At 39.7% G+C, this 23,083-nt stretch overlaps 1 protein-coding gene and 1 pseudogene across 1 annotated transcript in view; one reads left to right on the top strand and one right to left on the bottom strand.

Moving 5' to 3' along the window:
- NLRP3 (NLR family pyrin domain containing 3) overlaps positions 1-23,083 on the top strand; it is an 84,995-nt gene that overhangs the window by 23,601 nt on the left and 38,311 nt on the right. Inside the window, exons 7-8 of the mRNA NM_001256770.2 lie at positions 1,831-2,001; positions 3,545-3,715. Of these exons, the coding sequence (NP_001243699.1) occupies positions 1,831-2,001; positions 3,545-3,715 (342 nt within the window). The remainder of the gene's footprint in view (positions 1-1,830; positions 2,002-3,544; positions 3,716-23,083) is intronic.
- LOC106507305 (heterogeneous nuclear ribonucleoprotein A3 pseudogene) lies at positions 6,536-7,660 on the bottom strand (annotated as a pseudogene).

Raw genomic sequence — 23,083 nt, 5'->3', positions numbered from 1 at the left:
AAGTGACTAGGTCTAGAGGAGCACATGCTGATGATTATTCCTGAGGCCTTTACCTCCAATGGATTTCCCTCACAACGAGCCACAGTCACTGCCTGTTTTCCCAGGAGATCCTCTAAGAACCACAGTCATATTTGACCCAGATTCCTATGGAGTCTCTTCTTTGCCCTGGGACCCAGTGCACATGAAAACCTGTGTGCACCTTTCAAGAATGGAATCTCTGTTTCCCCCAGTCCTGTGGAGCTCCTGCACACAAGCCCTGCTGGCCCTCAACACCAAATGCTGCAGGGGCTCCTCCTCCCAGTACCAGATCCCTGGGCATGGGAACCTGATATGGGGCTCAGAACTCTCACTCAAGTGGGTGAGTCTCTGTGATATAGCTACTTTCCAGTCTGTAGGCCTCCCATCTGGTGGGCATGGGGTTGCTTATATTGTGAAATTGCCCCTCCTACCATCTTGATGTGGCCTCCTCTTTGTCTTCTGGAGCAGGATATCTTTTTTTGATAGTTTGCAGTTTGGTTGATGGTTGTTCAGCAGTTGTTTGTAATTTTGTTGCTTTTATGAGAGAAGGTGAGCTCCAGTACTTCTACTCTGCCATCTTCCCCTCGTCTCCTCTGTGGGTGCCCCTATGTGATTCTAGAAAGTGAGATACAAACAGGGAGACATACGTAGGAATGAGATGCTTTTCAGATATATAAAGACATTGTCATCCATTTGCTTTTATTTGGTGTGGAAATCGAGGCAGAAAGGTGATTCAACAAAGTTCTGGGATATTTGAATTATTATCCTGGAAATGGGCTAGTGTATTGTTGTTGCTTCTCTCTCTCTCTCTCTCTCTCTCTCTCTCTCTCTCTCTCTCTCTCTTTCGTCCTTTTAGGGACGCATCCACAGAATATGGAGGTTCCCAGGCTAGGGGTCAAATTGGAGCTGCAGCTGTAGGCCTACACCACAGCCACAGCAAAGCAGGGTCCAAGCTGCATCTTTGACCTACGCTACAGCTCACAGCAATGCTGGATCCTTAACCCACTGAGCGAGGCCAGGGATCAAACCTGTGGCCTCATGGATGCTAGTCAGATTTGTTTCTGCTGAGCCATGAAGGGAACTCCTGTTGCTTCTCTTATAGAGACTAATTCCTTTTGTTGGTGGTGATGGTGATGGCAATGATATGTGTGCATGTATAAAGCAAATCAAGACTCAGAGCTGCTTGCTCCTTCAGTATGGATGGAGGGCTTGGATTAAATCAAGCAGAATAACAAAGAGAAGAGGTAGATGGGTATAACCCTGGAGAAAACAGCATTCTTCTGAGGGAGTTTCACCTGTTAGGAATATGTGGTAAAGAGATAGAATCCATAGGTTTACCATTCTTTTCATTTATGAAACAGGAACATGCTATTTATACATTTGAGAGTTGACCATTATTTACAGAGGGAGTTCACTGACTAGTTCTTGCTAGCTGTTGGTCTCAGACTGAGCTAGTGAGCTGAGAGCTAACTTCCTGACATGCCTTGAGCTGTAGTCAGTAGTTCTGATGAGATGATACTTTTTTCTTCACCACACCTGCATCATATGGAAGTTCCTGGGCCATGGATCTAATTTGAGTCACAGCTGTGACCTACACTATAGCTGGGCAACATGGGATCCTTAACCCACTTCACCACAGCAGGACCTCCAAGATGATATTTTCTTTCAAGAAAACTTAGTTATAGCTTTCTCTTTGTAACATGAGAACACAAGTGCCTCTGCCTGGTGCTTGAAAACTAGCATTGACCAGAAGTCAGTGACAGCAAAGCAGCCCATGTTCAGAGGTTTTCTGTTTCTGTGCTTGTTATAAAGGTTGGGACAGTGTTGCCTGTCCCATCAGTGCTGCTTCAACATCTCCTCTGTCCTGAGCAACAACCAGAAGTTGGTGGAACTGGATCTGAGCCACAATGCCCTGGGAGACTTTGGGATCAGACTTTTGTGTGTGGGACTGAGGCATCTATTCTGCAAGCTAAAGAAGCTCTGGTGAGTCTGAACTAACTTCCTTCATGATGCGTGAACCATGGCTTCAACTATTCATGATGGATTCTAGAGGGTTAGCATTTTAGTGTGAGAATGGCCTTAGCTGCTTAGAGGATTCTGTATTTATCTCTGGGTGTTTGTCAATAATTAATTCAGTGAGTGCTTCTTGTGGGAAAAGCCCCTTACTGAGCCCTAGAGAGAAACTAAAACCATCAAAAGTATCATGCTTGCCTGTAAGCTATTTACAATATAGCTTGGAAAATAAAACCAATATATTGCATTGCTTTAGAAGAGTTTTGGAGCTTCATGCCAAGGCCTTGGTCCACACTGAATAGGAAAAACAGTGCTAGACCAATGCAGACACTTGGCATTCCATGCAGCTCTTTGATGTATGCTTCTGGGGGTACTTGAATTTTGAAGAAGAAAAGAAAGCCTTTGAAAATGGTAGAGCTGAGTCACACCCTTTAAGAATGGGTATTATGAAAAAAACAAAGCAAAAAACAGGATTTTATATTAAGTAAAATAAACCAGATGAAAAGGGCAAGCACTATATGATTACCCTTTTATAAAGTACCTAAAATAGACAAATTCTAGAGACAGGAAATAGAATGGTGGTTTTTAGGGGCCCCGGGGAGGAGAATTGGGAGTTATTGTTTAATAGGTAAAAATTTTCAGTGTGGGTTCCCTTCATGACTCAGAAGTTAACAAACCCAACTAGGATCCATGATGAGGGTTCGATCCCTGGCCTTGCTTAGTGGGTTAAGGATCCAGTGTTGCTGTGAGCTGTGGTGTAGGTCACAGATGTGGCTTGGATCCCACATTGCTGTGGCTGTGGTGTAGGCTGGCAGCTGTAGCTCTGATTGGACCCCTAGCCTGGGAACTTACATATGCCACTGGTGCAGCCCTAAAAAGCAAAAAAAAAAAAAAAGTTTCAGTTTGGGAAGATGAAAAGATTTCTGGAGATTGGCAGTGGTGATAGTTGAACAATGACATAAAAATACTTAATTGTACATTTATAAATTAAAAAAAATTTTTTTTGGTCTTTTTTTTTCATTTAGGGCTTGCACCGGTGGCATGTGGAGGTTCCCAGACGAGGGGTCTAATCGGAGCTGTAGCCACCGGCCTGTGCCACAGCCACATAACATGGGATCTGAGCCATATCTGCGACCTATACCATAGTTCACGGCAACATCAGATCCCTAACCCACTGAGAGAGGCCAGGGATCAAACCGGCGTCCTCATGGATGCTAGTCGGGTTTGTTAACCACTGAGACACAACAGGAACTCCTATAAATGTTTTTAATGGTAAATTTTATGTTACATCTCAATTAAAAATAAGTGTAGAGATTTGAGAAGATGTTGCAATGTTTCATGGGCTTAGAAGGTGTTTACTTGCTATTAGACCAACAGAAATGGAACAAAAAATTAATAGAGAGCTTGAGTACTCTTACCATGCTGGACAGGAGGCAGGGGCAGGGGCAGCACTCACAGCAGAGTGGGAATAGGGAAAGAGAGGTGTTGTGACATTCTACCATCTCTATGGAAGGTTGGTCAGTTGCTGTCTCACATCAGCGTGTTGTGAGGATCTTGCGTCCGTCCTGAGCAGCAATCATTCCCTGACCAGACTCTACTTGGGTGAAAATGCCCTGGGAGACTCAGGAGTTGGAATTTTATGTGAAAAAGCAAAGCATCCACAATGTAACCTGCAAAAACTGGGGTAAGTCTTCATGAGTTTCTCAGCAGTAAAGCAAGTTATCTTCAGGGATGCGTTATTTGGAAAATGTGAATGAGGGTTACTCTAAAAAAAGGTTAATCAGATAAAGTTGAGGGTAGAGAATGGAAGAGACAATGTCCAAGGTAGTTTGGAGTGCTAGATATTACCTACTGCTAGTAAGATAGTTATGTTTGTAGAACAGGAGATTCTCAGAGCTGAAAGTAACCTTAGGAATTGTGCAGCCCAGTTCACTATTAAGTGAAACACTTACTTCTAAGACATTCACATGGATAGTCAGTCGCTTGTTTTATGTGTGAAAACTTCCAAGCAGTGCGGTCATTACCACACCTCCTGCAGTTCTTATTTCTATGCAGCATCTTCTTTAATTTTTGTGCATTTGTCTGTGTTCTGCTCCCCAGATTCTGCTGAAGGATGCTAATCTCAATTCCTCAAAGACAACATTTATACTCTAGGTCTTCTCATCTTTTGCCTGGATGTCTCTAAATCCTTAACTAGGACATGGCTTAGTACCTTCACCTCTTTGGATATGCTGCCCTAGGTAAAGGTTGGTCTGTTAATGTTCCTATTGGAAGGGCAGTGCCCAGACCTGAACCTGATACCGCTCAAAACATGGGGTGGAATTTTACCTCCTGTATGAGGGCACTATGCTGTCACTGGTTAGATCTGGAATTTTCCTTATACTTTTGGCAATCACATCAGATCATGAGTTCAATTGGAAGTCTGCAGTTAATAATATTATACAATTCTGGGGGTGTTTTCTAACACCAATAATCAATTCTCTGCAGACGCCAACCAGGTGTCTTACAAGTCAATTCAGTTTCGACACTAACCACCCAGAGTTATTATAGACCCCAAGTTAAGGGCTCAGTCCTACAAGACTGCCTTCTCCCAGCCCCACACCAATGTCAGATATCAACTGCAAGTAGTGGGTCCCTAGATTACGCATACTGCTTTCTGACTTGGCTACAAATTGGGGATTCCCATGATGCCCTACTCAGGTTTGAAAATTTGCTAGAATGACTCAGAAATCAAGGAAATAATTTACTTACATCTACATTTATTATAAAGGATATTTTAAGGAGCACAAATAAACAACCTGATGAAGAGACGCATAGGGTAATGTTCAGGAGTGTTTGGAGTCCAGGAGCTTCTAGCACCATGGAATTGGGGTGTTCCACCCTCCTGGCATGTGGATGCATTTACCAACACAGGTCTCCAAATCTCATTGTTCAAGAGATTTTTTTTCTTTTACATTTTAAAAATTGTACTTGATTCACAATGTTGTGCCAATTTCTTCTATAGAGCAAAGTGACCTGGCCATACGTGTGTGTGTATATATACATATACATACATATATATATATTTTTTTCTCATAGTATCTTCAATCATGTTACATCTCAAGAGATTGAGTATAATGCCTTGTTCTATACAGTGGGATCTTATTGCTTATCCATTCTTTTTTTTTTTTTTTTTTTTAGGGCCACACCTGTGGCATATGCAAGTTCCCAGGCTAGGGGTTAAATCAGAGCTGCAGCTGCTGGCCTACACCACAGCCACAGCAATGCGGGATCTGAGCTTCATCTGTGACCTATACTACAGCTCACCATAACACCAGATCCTTAACCCACTGAGCAAGGCCAGGGATCAAACCTGAGTCCTCATGGATACTAGTTGGGTTTGTTACTGCTGAGCCACGACAGAAACTCCTGCCTATTCATTCTAAATGTAATAGTTTTCATCTACTGACCCCAAATTCCCAGTCCATCCTACTCCCTCCCCTTTCCCCCTTTGCAACCGCAAGTCTGTTCTCTACATCTGTGAATCTGTTTCTGTTTTGTCAATAGGTTCATTTGTACCAATCACATATAAGCGATAGCCTATGGTATTTGTCTTTCTTTTTATAACTTCCTTCACTTACTATGAGAATCTCTAGTTGCATCGATATTGCTGCAAATGGCATTATTTCATTCTCAAGAGATTTTTTATAGAGCTTTATCTCCAGACTTCCACCCCTCTCTTTTTTGGAGGTTAGTGGGTGGGCTGAAATTTCCAACTTTCTAATCACTGGGTCTTTCGGATGATCAACTCCATCCTGAGCCTACCTAGGGGCCCTGCCTTAAGTCATCTCATTAGCATAAGATCAGATGTGATCAAAAGGGGCTCCTTTTCAATGGGGACCTGCTGTATAGCACAGGGAACTCTACCCAAAATTCTGTGATAACCTATATGGCAAATGCATCTAAAAAAGAATGGATATGTGAATGTGTATAACTGAATCACTTTGTTATATAGTAGGACTTATCACAACTTTGTAAATCAACTGTATTTCAATAAAGCTTTCAAGGGGAAAAATGGGGCTCCTTTGAAAAGCAAAAGACACTCCTATCACTCAGGAAACTCCAAGGGTTTTAAGACCTTGAGCCAGGAATGGGGGACAAAGACCAAATATATTTATTATACCACAAAAATACCCACTGATACTTGCACTTAACTATGTGATATTGCTCTTGCATGTACTTTGCATGGGTTTTCTCAGTTGGCCTCATAAAAACTATGCCAAGTAGGTATTAGTGTCTCCAATTTATTTTTTATTATTTTTTAAAAAACAACTCAGGAATGTACATCTAATTGATACTACATTGTATTAATCAATAGCTACACTTTTGGCAAACTGTGGCTATGACAGTCCTGAACAAGAAGGGTTTCCTGTTTAAGCTGCAGTAACTTTTCTGTCTATGTTGTGAGCCACATGGGAAGTCCAGCAGTAAATTTTCTGACTATGGATCATTGTTCCTCTTTTTACAGTTCCTCTGATGCATTTGGGATGACTGTCTCAAAGTAACCTGCAACTTTCCTGACAACTCCTTGCTCTCTCTCCTGCTAAGAACTGTAGCCCTTTTCTGCTGAGTTTTTAGAACCTTCTGCTACCATATCCACCACTTCCACCACCAGATCCATAACCACCACCATAGGGACTGCCTGAGCTTCTTCCACCAAAACATCCCCCCTTCACGGGTCCATAATTTGTTGTTGTCCACTATAGTTTCCAAAATCATTATAGTTCCCACCACCATCATAGTTACCACCTCCAAAATTTCCTCCTTCATTGTAACAATCATATCCCCCCCACCATATCCACCACCTTGGTTTCCACATCCTGGTCCTCCACCGCCATAGCCTCCTCTACTACTGTAACCAGGACAACCACCATATTTGCCACCATCACCTCTAAATCCATTATATCCACCATCACCTCCTCCATAACTACCCCTGCTGCCACCACCTCCACCACTATAACTTCCTCTTCCACCAAAGTTTCCACCACAGCCAAAGTTGCCTCTACCATCTCCATGACCCATAAAGTTGCCAGATCCCTCTCCATGAGCTCTCTGTGATCTGGTAAATTGCATTTCTTGTTTAGAAAGGGGATTTTTCACTTCACAATTATGCCCATTTATAGTGTGGTATTTCTGAACAGTTTTAAAAACTGTATCATGATCATCACAAGTTACAAAAGCAAATCCTCTCTTTTTCCTACTCTGCCTGTCTTCCATAACTTCTATGGTTTCAATTTTGCCCTACTTTTCAAAGTAGTCTCTCAAATTGTATTCTTCTGTATCTTTAATACCACCAACAAAATTTTCTTCACTGTTAGATGGGCACCAGGCTTTACAGAATCCTCTCTAGAAACAGCTCTCTTTGGTTCCACTACCTGCCCATCAACCTTATGTGGTCCAGCACACATTACTGCATCCACCTCTTCAACATAAGAATAAGTCACAAAACCAAATCCCCTGGAACATTTTGTTTGGGGGTCTCTCATCACCACACAATCTGTAAGTGTTCCCCATTTCTCAAAATGTTCTCTTAAACTATCATCTGTAGTTTCAAAGTTCAGACCACCAATAAACAGTTTTCTCAATTGCTTTGGTTCCTTTGGATCATGGCCCTCCTACCCCCCACCCGCCCTACTGCAGTGGCGGCAATGGCTGGAGTCCAGCTGGGGGTGACCAGGCGGTGGTTTTACCTCCACTTTGAGACTGGACTCACTGCTTCCAGCTCAAGTTCAATATCAATGTCTTCAGTTTAAAGAGGAAAAAATGAAGCTCAAAGAGCTTAGAACCTTTGCTCAAAGATACCCAGGTAGAAGGCAGTGGAACCAATGTAGATACAGCCCAGTGTGACCCACCACCCACTACCTTAACCCCAGTGCAACACTGCCTCCTGACCAGTTTCTAGTAGGCTCTCTAGAGGGCTTCGGTGTTCTGCTGTCTCCAACGCATGGGACCTCACATTTAGCTGTTAAATTTCATCCTTTTCTTTTGACTAGGCATTTTTGAATCATGATTCTGTCAATATTACCTAGATATACAGCAAATGTAAATGTCTTCATTCACATTTACTGTAAATGTCTTCATTCACATTACTGATATACATTAAATACGAACCATATCAGCACCAAATAGAGCAGGAAGGGTCTTTATGAAGGAAGAATCTGTTAATCCATAATTAAATCTATAGATGTTCACAAAGTTCTGTTACCTCCTTGGGCCTGTCCCAGCGGTCTATCCACAGATATTGCCACATCTCTTTACTAAAAAAAAGTCTGTATTCAATGCTTTCATTTCCTTCCCTTGTATTATCACTCTACCTCAGCAATTCGGCTTCTGCTAGTCTTGGTTTGTTCAACAGACACAATAGGCCCCTTCGTTTTCCAGGTCCTCTGGGGACTCAGTCATGGGTGCTAACATTGGTAGTGAGTACAATGAAGACCCTATTTTCACATTCTCATAGGGGGTAATAATAACTAGGCAATAGATAAGCAAAATAATATACATCTATGTAAGTGGTATTATAAAAACTAGAGTGACAATGAAGGCTGCTTCCTTGCCCAGATGTTCAGAAAATGCTCTAGTGGAAGTGACATGGGGATTAGGTACTAAATGAACTGAGGATGAGAGACGTGAAGGAGATGGGGAAAACACTCCACACAGAAAGCAAACAGAAGTGAAGAGACTCAGAACAGAAACTCTCAGTTGATCCTCAGTGATCCTGGTTCTAACTCTTGAAGATCCTTCCCAGTCCTAATTCTAGTTGACATCTGTTGCCTTTAATTCTATTCATCATCTCTTCCTTGAAACTCTTATTTATTTTTAAGACCCTGCTCAGACTTTCCTGCTAATTTTATAGCTCCTGCTTCTTTGGGTTCTGCATTGACTTATTTTCCTGTGGTCTGCAGATTTCACCGCTGATTTTCTCTTTCACTAAATGTTTCTATACTCCCTGGGAACTCTCATGTACACCTGAGTTTTTAAAACAGCTTGTATACAGATGGCTCTCCAAACAGATCTTAAACCTAGATATTGCTCTTAAGCTCTTTTCTTTCTCAGTGGAGTTATATTTTAGAGCAGGATTAGATTCACAGAAAAATTGAGAGGAAGATACAGAGATTTCCAAAATACCTCCCACCCCTACATATGCATAATCTCTCTCTCCCATTATCAATGTCCCCCACCCGAGGGGTACAGTTGATACAATTGATGACCCTATGTTGACATATCACTATAACCCAAAGTTCATTGTTTACATTAGGGTTAATTCTTGGTTTTGTACTTTCTATGGGTTTGGATAATTGTGTAATAATATGTATCTACTATTGAAACATAGAGAGTCATTTTACTGCCCTCCAAATCCTCCATGCTTGGTTTATTCATCTGTCCTTCACCCTTAATACCTGGTAACCACTGATCCTTTTTCTGTCTCCATAGTTTTTTCTTATTCAGAATGTGATACTGTTGTAATCATAAAATACGTATTCTTTATATTTGGGGCACTCCTGTGACATGTGGAAGTTTCCAGGTCAGGGATGGACATGCACAACAGTAATAACCCATGCCACAGCAATGACGATGCCAGTTTCTTAACCGCTAGGTCACTAGGGAATTGGCTTCTTTTATTTAGTAATATGTATTTAAGTTTTCTCCATTTCTTTCTTTTTTTTTTTTTTTCCTTTTTGCCATTTCTTGGGTCACTTCAGCGGCATATGGATGTTCCCAGGCTAGGGGTCGAATTGGAGCTGTAGCTGCCAGCCTACGCCAGAGCCACAGCAATGCAGGATCCGAGCTGCGTCTGCGACCTACACCACAGCTCACGGCAATGCCGAATCGTTAACCCACTGAGCAAGGGCAGGGATTGAACCCACAACCTCATGGTTCCTAGTCAGATTCGTTAACCACTGCTCCATGATGGGAACTTCTTCTCCATTTCTTTATAGCACTGGCTAGTATTCTACTGTCTGGATGCCAAACAGTTTATTTATCCATTCACCTACTGAATATCTTGGTTGCTTCCATTTTTTAAAATGATATTAAATTTATTTCACTTTTTTTTGCCTTTTCTAGGGCCACACCTGTTGCATATGGAGGTTCCCAGGCTAGGGGTCCAATTTGAGCTGTAGCCGCTGGCACACACCACAGCCACAGCAACGCGGGATCCGAGCCGCATCTGTGACCCACACCACAGCTCATGTCAACGCTGGATTCTTAACCCACTGAGCAAGGCCAGGGATTGAACCTGCAACCCCATGGATCCTAGTTGGATTCATTAACCACTGAGCCATGATTGGAACTCCAAGTTTATTTCACTTTAAAAAGTTTTATTGAAGTATAGTTGAGTTACAATGTGGATAATTTCTGTTGTACAACAAAGTGACTCATTTATACATGTACACATATCCATTCTCTTTCACAACTTTTTCCCACATAGATTATCACAGAATATTGGGTAGAGTTCTCTATACTATACAGCAGGTCCCCATTGGCCAATCATTCCATAATACCTCAGTGTGCATATGTCAGTCTCAAAAACCCAGTCCATCCTTCCCTCACCACCTGTCCACGTTAGTTACCATAAGTTTGTTTTCAAAGTCTGTAGGTCTGTTTCTGTTCTGCAAATAAGTTCATTTGTATAATTAATTTTTTTGTTTTTATTTTTATATTTTAAAAACATTTATTAGAATTTTTATTAAAGTTAATTTGCAATGTTCTATCAATTTCTGCTCTACAGTAAAGTGACCCTGTTACACATATACCTACTTTCTTTTTCTCACCTTATTCTCCATTATGTTCCATCAAGTGACTGGATAGGATTCTCTGTGCTTCACAGCAGGATCTCATTGTCTTTCCACTGCAAATGCAATCTATGCCAAATTTCCAGTCTATCCCACTCTCTCCCCCTCATCCATGGCAATCACATGTCTGTTCTCCATGTCCATGAATTGCTTCTTTTCTGTAGATAAGTTCATTTGTGCTACATATTAGATTCCAGATATGTGATAACATATGGAATTTGTCCTTCTCTTGCTGACTGACTTCACTTAACATGAGAATCTTAAGTTCCCCTACATGTTGCTGCAAAAGGCATTATTTTGTTCTTTTTTATGGCTGAATAGTATTTCATTGTGTACATGTACCACATATTCTTAATCCATTCATCCGTTGTTGGACATTTAGGTTTTTTCCATGTCTTGGCTATTGTGAATAGTGCTGCAATGAACATAGGGGTGTGTGAATCTTTATCAGTAAAAGTTTTGTATGGATATATGTCCAAGGGGGGGATTGTTGGATCAGGTGGTAGTTTCTATATTTAGTTTTCTGAGGTCCCTTCATATTGTTTTCCATAGTAATTGTACCAATTTACATTTCCAGCAACAGTGTAGGAGGGTTCTCTTTTCTTCACACCCTCTCCAGCATTTGTTATTTGTAGACTTATTAATAATAGACATTCTGACAAGTGTGAGGTGGTACCACATTGTAATTTTGATTTGCATTTATCTAATACTTAGCAATTTTGGAGCATTTTTTTTCATGTGCCTGTTGGCCATCTGTATGTCTTCTTTGGAGAATTGTCTATTCAGGTCTTCTGCCAATTTTGCCATTGGGTTGTTTGTTTTTTGCTCTTGAGTTGTATGAGTTGTTTGTATATTTTGGAGGTTAAGCTCTTATCAGTTGCATTGTTTGCAACTATTTTCTCCCATTCTGTAGGTTTTTTTTTTTTTATGGTTTCCTTTGCTGTGCAAATCTTTTGAGTTTGATTAGGTCCCATTGGCTTATTTTTTTTATTTCTGTTGCCTTGGGAGACTGACCTAAGAAAACATTTGTATGATTGCTGTCAGAGAGTGTTTTGCCTATGTTCTCTTCTATGGGTTCGATGGTGTCTTGTCTTATGTTTAAGTCTTTAAACCGTTTTGAGTTTATTTTTGTGCATAGTGTGAGGGTGTGTTCTAGTTTCATAGATTTACATGCAGCTGTCCAGTTTTCCCAGCACCACTTCCTGAAAAGACTGTCTTTTCCCCATTTTATGTTCTTGCCTCCTTTGTTGAAGATTAATTGACCACAGGTGTCTGGGTTTATTTTTGTGTTCTCTATTTTGTTCCATTGGCCTGTTTGTCTGTTTTTGTACCCGTCCCACACTGTCTTGATTATTGCAGCTTTATAATATTGCCTGAAGTCAGGGAAAGTTAGGCCTCCTGCTTGGGTTTTTTTCCCCCTCAGGATTGCTTTGGCAATTCTGGGTCTTTTATGGTTCCATATAAATTTTTGGATTGCTTTTTAATGATATTAATTCTTTCAATCCAGGAGCATGGCATATTTTCCCAATTCTTTTAATCCTCTTTAATTTCTTTGATTAATATTTTACAGTTCTTAGCATATAAGTCTTTCACCTCCTTGGTCAGGTTTATTCCTAGATATTTAATTTTAAAAGTCATTGTATTTTTATATTCCTTTTCTAATATTTCATTTTTAGTATACAGAATAGCAACTGATTTCTGATATTAATCTTGTATCCTGCTACTGTGCTGGATGTGTTGATCACTTCAAGTAGTTTTTGTATGGAGTCCTTAGGGTTTTCTATATATGGTATCATGTCATCTGCGTAGAGTGACAATTTTACCTCTTGTCTTCTAATTTGGATACCCTTTGTTTATTTTGTTTGTCTGATTGTTGTGGCTATGACTTCCAATACTACATTAAATAAAAGTGGTGAGAGTGGGTATCCTTGTTTTGTTCCAGATTTTAGTGAGAATCTTTTCAGTTTTCCTCCATTGAGTGTGATATTGGCTGTGTGTTTGTCCTAAACAGCCTTTATTTTTTAAGGTATGGTCCCTCTATACTGACTTTGGTAAGAGTTTTTGTCATGAGTCGATTTCGAATTTTGTCGAATGCTTTTTCTGTGTCTATTGAGATGATCATGTGGTTTTTGACTTTTGTTAATGTGGAGTATGACATTGATTGATTTTCATATGTTGAACTCTCCTTGTGAACTTGGTTTGAATCCCAATTGGTGTATGATCATTTTTATATGTTGGTGTATTTGGTTGGTGAAGATTTTTGTTGTTGTTGCTTTTTAGGGCCACTCATGCAGTATATGGAAGTTCCCAGGCCAGGATTGGAATGGAGCTACAGCAGCTGGCCTATACCACAGCCACAGCAATGCAGCATCCATGCCACATCTGCAACCTACACCACAACTTACGGCAACACCAGATCCCTGACCCACAGAATGAGGCCAGGGATCAAACCTGCATCCTCATGTCTATTAGTCAGATTTGTCTCTGTTGTTCCACAATGGGAACTCTGGTTGGCTAAAATTTTGTTGAAAATTTTTGTGTCTATATTCACCAAAGATATTGGCCTATAATTTTCCTTTATGGTGGTATCTTTGTCTGGTTTTAGTACTTGGGTGATGGTGGCTTCATAGAATGTTTTGGGATCATTCCTTCTTCTTCAACCTTTTGAAACAGTTTGAAAGTGTGGGTATAATTCTTCTTTGTATGTTTGGTAGAATTTTCCCGTGCAGCCATCTGGTCCTGGACTTTTGTTTGTAGGGAGTGTTTTTATTACATATTCAATTTCATTTCTAGTGATCAGTCTGTTCAATTGATCGATTTATTCTTGACTCAGTTTTGGCAGGCTGTATGTCTCTAGAAAGTTTCCCATTTCTTCTAGTTTGTCAAATTTCTTGGCATATAATTGTTCATAGTATTCTCTTATGGTTTTTGTATTTCTGCAGTATCCATTGAGATTTGTCCTTTTTCATTGCTTATTTTGTTTATTTGACTTCTTTCTCTCCTCTTCTTGGTGAGTCTGGTGGGAGGTTTGTCAATTTTGTTCAATCTTTCAGAGAACCAGCTCTTAATTTTGTTGTTTTTTCCTATTGTTTTCTGAATCTCTATTTCATTGATTTTCCCTTTGATCTTTATGTTTACCTTCCTTATGCTGACTTTCTTTTTCTAACTCTTTTAGGTGGTATGTTCAGTTGTTGATTTGAGATTTTTTTTCTTTTCTTTTTTTTTTTTTATTTTCCCACTGTACAGCAAGGGGGTCAGGTTATCCTTACATGTATACATTGCAATTACAGTTTTTTCCCCCACCCTTTCTTCTGTTGCAACATGAGTATCTAGACATAGTTCTCAATGCTATTCAGCAGGATCTCCTTGTAAATCTATTCTAAGTTGTGTCTGATAAGCCCAAGCTCCCGATCCCTCCCACTCCCTCCCTCTCCCATCAGGCAACCACAAGTCTCTTCTCCAAGTCCATGATTTTCTTTTCTGAGGAGATGTTCATTTGTGCTGGATATTAGATTCCAGTTATAAGTGATATCATATGGTATTTGTCTTTGTCTTTCTGGCTCATTTCACTCAGTATGAGATTCTCTAGTTCCATCCATGTTGCTGCAAATGGCAGTATGTCATTCTTTTTTATGGCTGAGTAGTATTCCATTGTGTATATATACCAAAGCTTCCGAATCCAATCCTCTGTTGATGGACATTTGGGTTGTTTCCATGTCCTTGCTATTGTGCATAGTGCCGCAATGAACATGCGGGTGCATGTGTCTCTTTTACGTAGAGTTTTGTCCGGATAGATGCCCAAGAGTGGGATTGTGGGGTCATATGGAAGTTCTATGTATAGATTTCTAAGGTATCTCCAAACTGTTCTCCATAGTGGCTGTACCAGTTTACATTCCCAGCAGCAGTGCAGGAGGGTTCCCTTTTCTCCACAGCCCCTCCAGCAGTTGTTATTTGTGGATTTATTAATGATGGGCATTCTGACTGGTGTGAGGTGGTATCTCATGGTAGTTTTGATTTGCATTTCTCTTATAATCAGCGATGTTGAGCATTTTTTCATGTGTTTGTTGGCCATCTGTATATCTTCTTTGGAGAAATGTCTATTCAGGTCTTTTGCCCATTTTTCCATTGATTGATTGGTTTTTTTGCTGTTGGGTTGTATAAGTTGCTTATATATTCTCGAGATTAAGCCCTTGTCAGTTGCATCATTTGAAACTATTTTCTCCCATTCTGTAAGTTGTCTTTTTGTTTTCTTTTTGGTTTCCTTTGCTGTGCAAAAGCTTTTCAGTTTGATGAGGTCCCATGGGTTTATTTTTGCTCTAATTTCTATTGCTTTGGGAGACTGACCTGAGAAAATATTCATGATGTTGATGTCAGAGAGTGTTTTGCCTATGTTTTCTTCTAGGAGTTTGATGGTGTCCATTTTTTTTTTCTTTTCTGAGGAAGGCCTCTATCACTATAAACTTCCAAGAACTGCTTTTTGGCATCCCGTAACTTTTGACTGGCAGTGTTTTCATTATCATTTGTTTTGATGTATTTTTTAGTTTCCCTTTTGATTTCCTCATTGATCCATTTTTTTAAAATAGCACGTTGTTTTATATCCAGGCAGTAAGTTTTTTCTCATTTCTTTTCCTGTGGTTGATTTCTAGTTTCATGCCATTGTGATCACAGAAGATGCTTGAAATCATTTCCATACCGTTAAATTTGTCGAAGTTAGTTTTGTGCCCCAGTATGTGGTCAGTCCTTCAGAATGTTCCATGTGCACTTGAAAAGAATGATACTCTGATTTTTTTGGATGTAATATCCTGAAAATATCAAGTCTAGGTTTTTTATTATGTCATTTAGGATTTCTGCCTATTGATTTTCCTGTCTAGAGGATCTGGCCATTGATTTGAGTTTGGTGTTAAATTCTCCTATTATAATTTTGTTAACCTCAATCTCTTTTTTATATATGTTGGTATTGTTGTATGTATTTGGGTGCACCTCTGTTAGGGGCATATGTATTGACAAATGTAATATCAACTTCTTGAATTGATCCATTTATCTTTAAATAGTGTTCTTCCTTGTCTTTCTTTACGGCCTTAATTTTAAAGTCTATTTTGTCTGATATGAGTATTCCAACTCCTGCTTTCCTGTCTTTTCAATTTTCATAAAATATCTTTTTCCATCCCCTCAGTTTCAATCTGTGTGTGCTGTTTGCCCTAAGGTGGGTCTCCTGTAAACAGTATATTGTAGGGTCTTGTATTTTTTTATCCCGTCTGCTGTCCTATGTCTTTTGATTGGAGCATTTAGTGCATTGATATTTAATGTGATTATGGAGAAATATGTATTTATTGACATTTTAAACCTTGTTTTCCAGTTGATTCTATTTCTTCTTTGTTCCTTTCATTGTTTACTTGGATGAATTCCTTTATTTTATGCTTGTGTCCTTTTCTTTTAGTTTTTGTGAATGTATTGTTTGGTTTTGATTTGTGGTTGCCCTGTTTTCAATTATGTTAGCCCCTTCCTAAATCAGCTTGATGGTCATATAGGCTTAAACACATTCTAAAAAAAATATCAAAATTTTCTTACTCTCATTCCCCATATTTTATGATTTTGATGTCCTGTTTTCCCTTTTGTTGTTCCTTGTCTTTATTGTTGCTTTTACAGTAGGTTTTTTTTTTACCCTTTAGATCAATATACTTGCTTATTTAAGTGATTACTTTCCAATTGTGATTTCCTCCATCCCATTTTTCTTACTTTTTTCCTATTTAGAGACCTTTCAGTATTTCTTTAGAATGGATTTAGTATTGCTGTATTCTTTTTGTTTTTGTTTGTTGGAGAAATACCTTATTTCTTTTTCTATTTTAATTGATATTTTTGCTGGGTACAGTATTCTAGGCTGTGATTTTTTCCCTTTTAGGACTTGGAATATATTTTGCCACTCTCTTCTGACATTAGTGTTTCTGTAGAGAAATCAGCTGATAGCATCACGGGTGTCCCCTTGTAATTAACTCTTTGGTTTTTTCTTGCTGCCTTTAGAATCCTGTCTTTAACTTTTGCCATTTTTATTACATTATGTCTTGGTGTGTGCCTGCTTGACTTCAAGTTGTTTGGGGGCCCTCTGTACTTGAAAACTGTTTCCTCTGGATTTGGAAATTTTTCAACCATAATTTCTTCATAAACATACACACATATATATGTTTTAGGGCTGCACCCATGCCATATGGAAGTTCCCAGGCCAGGGGTCAAATCAGAGCTGTGGCCACTGGCCCAAGCCACAGCCACAGTAATGCAAGATCCGAGCCACTTCTCCAACCTACACCACAACTCATGGCAACTCCAGATCCTTCACCCACTGAGTGAGGCCTGGGATTGAAAAAGCATCCTCATGGGTATTCTTTACCACTGAACCATGTTGGGAACTCTCTTAAATATATTTTCAATCCCCTTTTCTTTTTCTTCTTCTCCTTATGGAATCTCTATTATGCATATAATGGCTTGTTTTATGTTATTCCGTAGATCACTTATATTGCTTTCATGTTTTTTCATTTGGTTTTCTGTTATTGTCCTGATTTGGTGATTTCCATCATTCTATCTCCCAAGTCACTTATTTGTTCCTCTGAATTATTCATTCTGCTCTATGTGCCTTCAACTCAGCTTGCATTTCTGAAAATAAATTTTCTAATTTTTCTTGGCTCTCCCTTATATTTTGTATTTCCTTTCTAAAGTAATCTGCATTACTGTTCAGATCTTAATTCCTTCATATTTGCTCTTAATTCCTTCAGTATTTTCACTCTTTCCTTTTTCAACTGGGTGTCTATTAGACTGCAGATGTCTGTTTCATTATTTGCTCCTTCAGGGGAAATCTGTTCTTTTAAATGGGAATCGTTCTTGAGTTCTTCATTTTGCACATATTTTTCTTATTTTGTGAGTTCAAGGAAACGAAGTACTGTTGTCTTGGAGGGCAATTTATATGCAAGAGCACCCCTGAGTATTTTGTGAGGGCTTACTCTTTATTTTTGGTGTGAGGGATGCTTTTGGTTTGGATGCTTGCTGTCTCTTCCTTCAGCATGTGCATGTTTTTACCCTCATGCTGGTGTGTGGCCTGTGCATCCTTCCAGGGAGATGGAGGCAATGGGCAGGGCTAGTAGTCAGAGCCTGGTTGCTGGGCCATTGGTAGTAGGAAGGAAATGCAGGAATGTGGCACAGGCTGCTCCTGGGAAGTGGCAGTGACTCTAAGGTAGATGTAGGTGGCACCAAAAGTGTTTGGCAGTGGCACCAGCAGTGTGTGTGTGTTCCCCGGGGAGTAAGAACAATAATAGGTTGTGCTCAGTTGCAGTGCCCTCCTCTCTGCCAATCCCTGAGTTGACAAGGGCCATTGAAGGTGTCTTTTCTAGGACCCCTAGTAGTCATGGGCCATTCCCACCTCTGGATTCTAAGATGGCTGTGGTTGTTAGCCCCACCACCTGTATCCTATGCAAGAGTCTTCCCTGCCACCCTTAGCCCTCCTAAGAGGTGCCCTACTGCCTTTAGCCTGCGTAAGAAGTGCCCTGCCACTAAGAGTCTATGTGTGCACAGAGGAAGATATTCCTATGGTGGTCCACACCTCCTCATCTTGCCTTCCCCAACAATGACTCCGTCTTTTCCGGTGGGCACAGGCCTTCACCTGCATTCCCTCAGCTCTGGTGCTCCATCTCCCAGCCTGTGGCACACTGATCCCAAGCCTATCAGGCTGTATCCACACAGGCTACCCTGGTCCTCTCCCTGGAACTGACCTCCAGAACCTGAGTCTCAGGGCCCAGCCTCCATTTGAATTTCTCAGGTGTGTTATCTGGGGCAGAGGTACTGATGGTTTGTGCAGCTCTCTCTCTGCTTTTCCCATCAGGTCCAGCTTCTGCAGTTTTCTCTGAGGTTTTTTCAGCTGATTTCTGCATCAGTTAGGTGGCTTTCTAGGGTGTGTATTCCTTTCCTCTTTCACAGCTCCCTCTTAGGAATGCTGTTGCTTTCCTGATTCCCTTTTTCTCTCTTCTCTCTCTCTCTCTTTTTTAACCGCTTTTGTTCTACCTAGTTATGTGCAGGGATTCTTGCCCTTTTTTGAGGTTTAAGGTCATCTGCCAGAGTTCAGTAGGTGTTCTGTATGAATCATTGTACATTTTTTTAAAATGTGTTTGTGGGAGAAGGTGAGTGTCATATCTTGCTCCTTTGCCATCTTGATATCCTCTATCCTTTTTTTAGATTCCACATATAAGTGATATCATATGATGTTTTTCAATGTTTGACTAACATCAGATAATATGATAATCTCTAGGTCCATCCATGTTGCTGCAAATAACATTACTTTATCTTCTATGACTGAATAATATTTCTTCCAAGTTTTGATAATTATGAATAAATCATCCATAAACATCTGTGTGCAGGCTTTTGTGTGGACACAAATTTTCAGCTCTTTTGGGTAAATACCAAGATGTGATATTGTTGGAGTATATGTTAGCATAATGTTTAGTTTTATAAGAAACTGCAAAGCTGTCTTCCAAAGTGGCTATGCCAGTATGCATTCTCATCACTAATGACTAAGAGTTCCTGTTGTTCCATACCCTTGCCAGAACTTGGTGTTTTCACTGTACCAGAGTTTGATCACTCTGATACATGTGTGGTGGAGCTCATTGTTGTTTTTTTTCCCCAAGTCTCCAGTATGTGGAAATTCGTGGGGGGCAGGGATGGAACCTGTGCCATAGTAGTGACTCCAGCCACTGCAGTGGCAATGCAGTATCCTTAAACCACTGTGCTGCAAGGGAACTCCTCATTATTGTTTTAATTTGCATTTCACTGATAGCATATGAGCAGAGCATCTTTTCTTAAGTTTATTTACCATATGTATATCTTTGGTAAAGTGTCTGTTAATGTATTTGGCCCATTTTTTAACTGGATGATTTGCTTTCTTTTTCTGGCTATGCCATGCAGTGGCTTGATGTAGGATCTCAGTTCCCAGACCAAGGATTGAACTCAGGCTGCAGTGGTGGAGGTGCTGAATCCTAACCACTTGGCTACCAAGGAACTCCCAGGGTTACTTTTCATACTGTTGGCTTTTAAGTGTTTTGGATGATAGTCCTTTATCAGATATGTCTTTTGCAATATTTTCTACCAGTAGGACTTGTCTTTATTCTCTTGACAGTGTCTTTCCCAGAGAAGAATATTTTAATTTTATTGTTTTTTTGTTTTGTGTTGTTGTCATCTGCAGCATGTGGAAATTCCTGGGCCAGGGATCAAACCCATGCCACAGCAATGATCTAAGCCACTTCAGTGACAATGCCAGATATTAAGCCCATTGAGCCATACAGGAACTCCAGAAAATTTTAATTTTAATAAAGTCCAACTTATCAATTTTTTCTTTTCTAGATCATGAATTTAGTGCTATATCTAAAAAGTCATTGCCAAACCTAAAGTCCTCTATTTTTTCTTCTATGTTATCTTTTTAGGAGTTTTATATTTTTGCATTTTACATTGAGGTCTGTTTGGGGTTCATTTTTTGAATTATTTTTTTGTGAAGGGAATAAGATAACTGGATTCATTTTTTTTGTATGTGGGTGTCTAGTCATTATGTCAATATCCACACAAAAAACTTGCTGGGAGCTGGGGATTTTATTGGAACTGCATTGAATCTGACATCTTGACAGCATCAGTTCTTTCTATCCACAAACAGGAAATACCTGTCCATGTATGTAGTTTTCTGATTTCTTTGATCAAAGTTCTATAATTTTCATTATGTAGATCTTATGCATATTTTGTTAGATTTATATATATATTTCATTTTCAGGTACAATATAAATAATGTATTATTTCAAATTTTACTTGTTCATTGCTAGTACATAGGAAAGTGATGGATTTTTTTTGCATATTCAAATTGTATCCTGCACTCTGCTATAATTGCTTTTTCACTCTAGGAGTTTTTAGTCAGTTCTTTCAGATTTTCTAATAGAAAATCATGTCATCTGTCAACACAACTTAATTTTTTTTCTTTCCAATCTTTATACCTTTTATTATTTTTTCTTTTGTCATCTTACTTCATTAGCTAGGACTTCCACTATGAAGAAATGGATTGGTGATGTTACCAGAATTCTTGGCATCCTTAATCAATAGAAATCGATAAGAAGCTAGACGAGAAATTCAGACAGCTTTACTGCGGCTCCTGCTGCAGCAGGAGTGAGCAAAAACAAGGAATAGTTTCCCTTGCTTGCTCCCTGATGGGGGATGAGCTGGTTTCTTATGTGAGATGAGGAAATGGGTGTCTTAGGTGGTCTCCCCACCCACTTGGTGGTTCCGTGTCCAGGGTTCATGCACAGTGCCCTGATTTTGGTCCAGATACCTAAGAAGTGGCAGTTGGGTTTTGACCTTTTTGTATTTTTTTATTTTATTTTATTTTATTTTCCCACTGTACAGCAAGGGGATCAAGTTATCCTACATGTATACATTACATTTTTTCCCCACCCTTTGTTCTGTTGCAACATGAGTATCTAGACAAAGTTCTCAATGCTACTCAGCAGGATCTCCTTGTAAATCTATTCTAAGTTGTGTCTGATAAGCCCAAGCTCCCGATCCTCCCACTCCCTCCCTCTCCCATCAGGCAGCCACAGGTCTTTTCTCCAAGTCCATGATTTTCTTTTCTGAGGAGATGTTCATTTGTGCTGGATATTAGATTCCAGTTATAAGTGATATCATATGGTATTTGTCTTTGTCTTTCTGGCTCATTTCACTCAGTATGAGATTCTCTAGTTCCATCCATGTTGCTGCAAATGGCAGTATGTCATTCTTTTTTATGGCTGAGTAGTATCCCATTGTGTATATATACCACATCTTCCAAATCCAATCCTCTGTCGATGGACATTTGGGTTGTTTCCATGTCCTGGCTATTGTGAATAGTGCTGCAATGAACATGCGGGTGCATGTGTCTTTTTTAAGTAGAGTTTTGTCCGGACATATGCCCAAGAGTGGGATTGTGGGGTCATATGGAAGTTCTATGTATAGATGAACAATTTTCTAGAATCTTACAGCCTGCCAAAACTGAATCAAGAAGAAACAGACCAACTGAACAGACCGATCACTAGAAATGAAATTGAAGAAGTCATAAAAACACTCCCTACAAATAAAAGTCCAGATGGCTTCGCAGGCGAATTCTACCAAACATATAAAGAGGAACTGGTGCCCATCTTCATAAACTTTTTCAAAAGGTTGAAGAAGGAACACTCCCAAAGACATTCTATGATGCCATCATCACCCTAATTACAAAACCAGGCAGAGATACCACCAAAAAAGAAAACTATCACCCAATATCATTGATGAATATAGATGCAAAAATTCTCAACAAAATCTTAGCCAACTGAATCCAACAACATATCAAAAAAATTATATACCATGACCAGGTAGGGTTCATCCCAGGTTCACAAGGATGGTTCAACATATGCAAATCAATCAACATCATACACCTCATTAACAAAAAAAAGCCAAAAATCATATGATCATCTCAATAGACGCAGAAAAAGCATTTGACAAAGTCCAACATCCATTCATGATCAAGACCCTCGCCAAAGTGGGTATAGAGGGAAAGTTCCTGAATATAATCAAAGCCATTTATGGTAAACCCACAGCAAATATAATACTCAGTGGGGAAAAACTGAAAGCCTTCTCACTCAAACCGTATCTTGTTTTTTATAATTTGCTCCAACTGCATATGCATGCAGTTATTTTCAGTCCCTTATGGTTTCTTTGTATTTTGCTGCGGAGGGAACTTTGTCCAGGTGCAAGCACTGTAGTAAAGAATTTCAGGTCCCAGAACCCAACTGGTCTCTGTGAGAGGAGATATTCTTGTCTCTAGCCTAATATTAGTAAGGAAACAACGTTCCTTACCTTTAAGTATGTTGTTAGCAGTAGGTTTTTTGTAGATTTCTTTTGCCTTTTTAAGGGCTGCATCCATGGCATATAGAGGTTCCCAGGCCAGGGGTTGAATTGGATTCAGCTGCTGGCCAACACCATAGCCACCACAACACCAGATCAGAGCCGTGTCTATGACCTACACTGTAGCTCATGGCAATACTGAATCTTTAATCCACTAAATGAGGGCAGGGATTGAACTTGCATCCTCATGAATACTGGTCAGGTACATTACCACTGAACCATAATGGGAACTCTTGGATTTTTTTTAACAAGTAAGGGGAGGTCCCCTCAACAGTATGTTGAGTACTTTTATC

The sequence above is a fragment of the Sus scrofa genome, chromosome 2 (genome assembly GCF_054392235.1).
Source record: "Sus scrofa isolate SSC_HxYL_T2T_F1_AM1 chromosome 2, Sscrofa_HxYL_maternal_Yorkshire_Landrace_v2.0, whole genome shotgun sequence".
NCBI lineage: Eukaryota > Metazoa > Chordata > Mammalia > Artiodactyla > Suidae > Sus > Sus scrofa.
The sequence above is the reverse complement of the archived record's forward strand: the minus strand, read 5'-3'. Positions and strand labels throughout refer to the sequence as shown.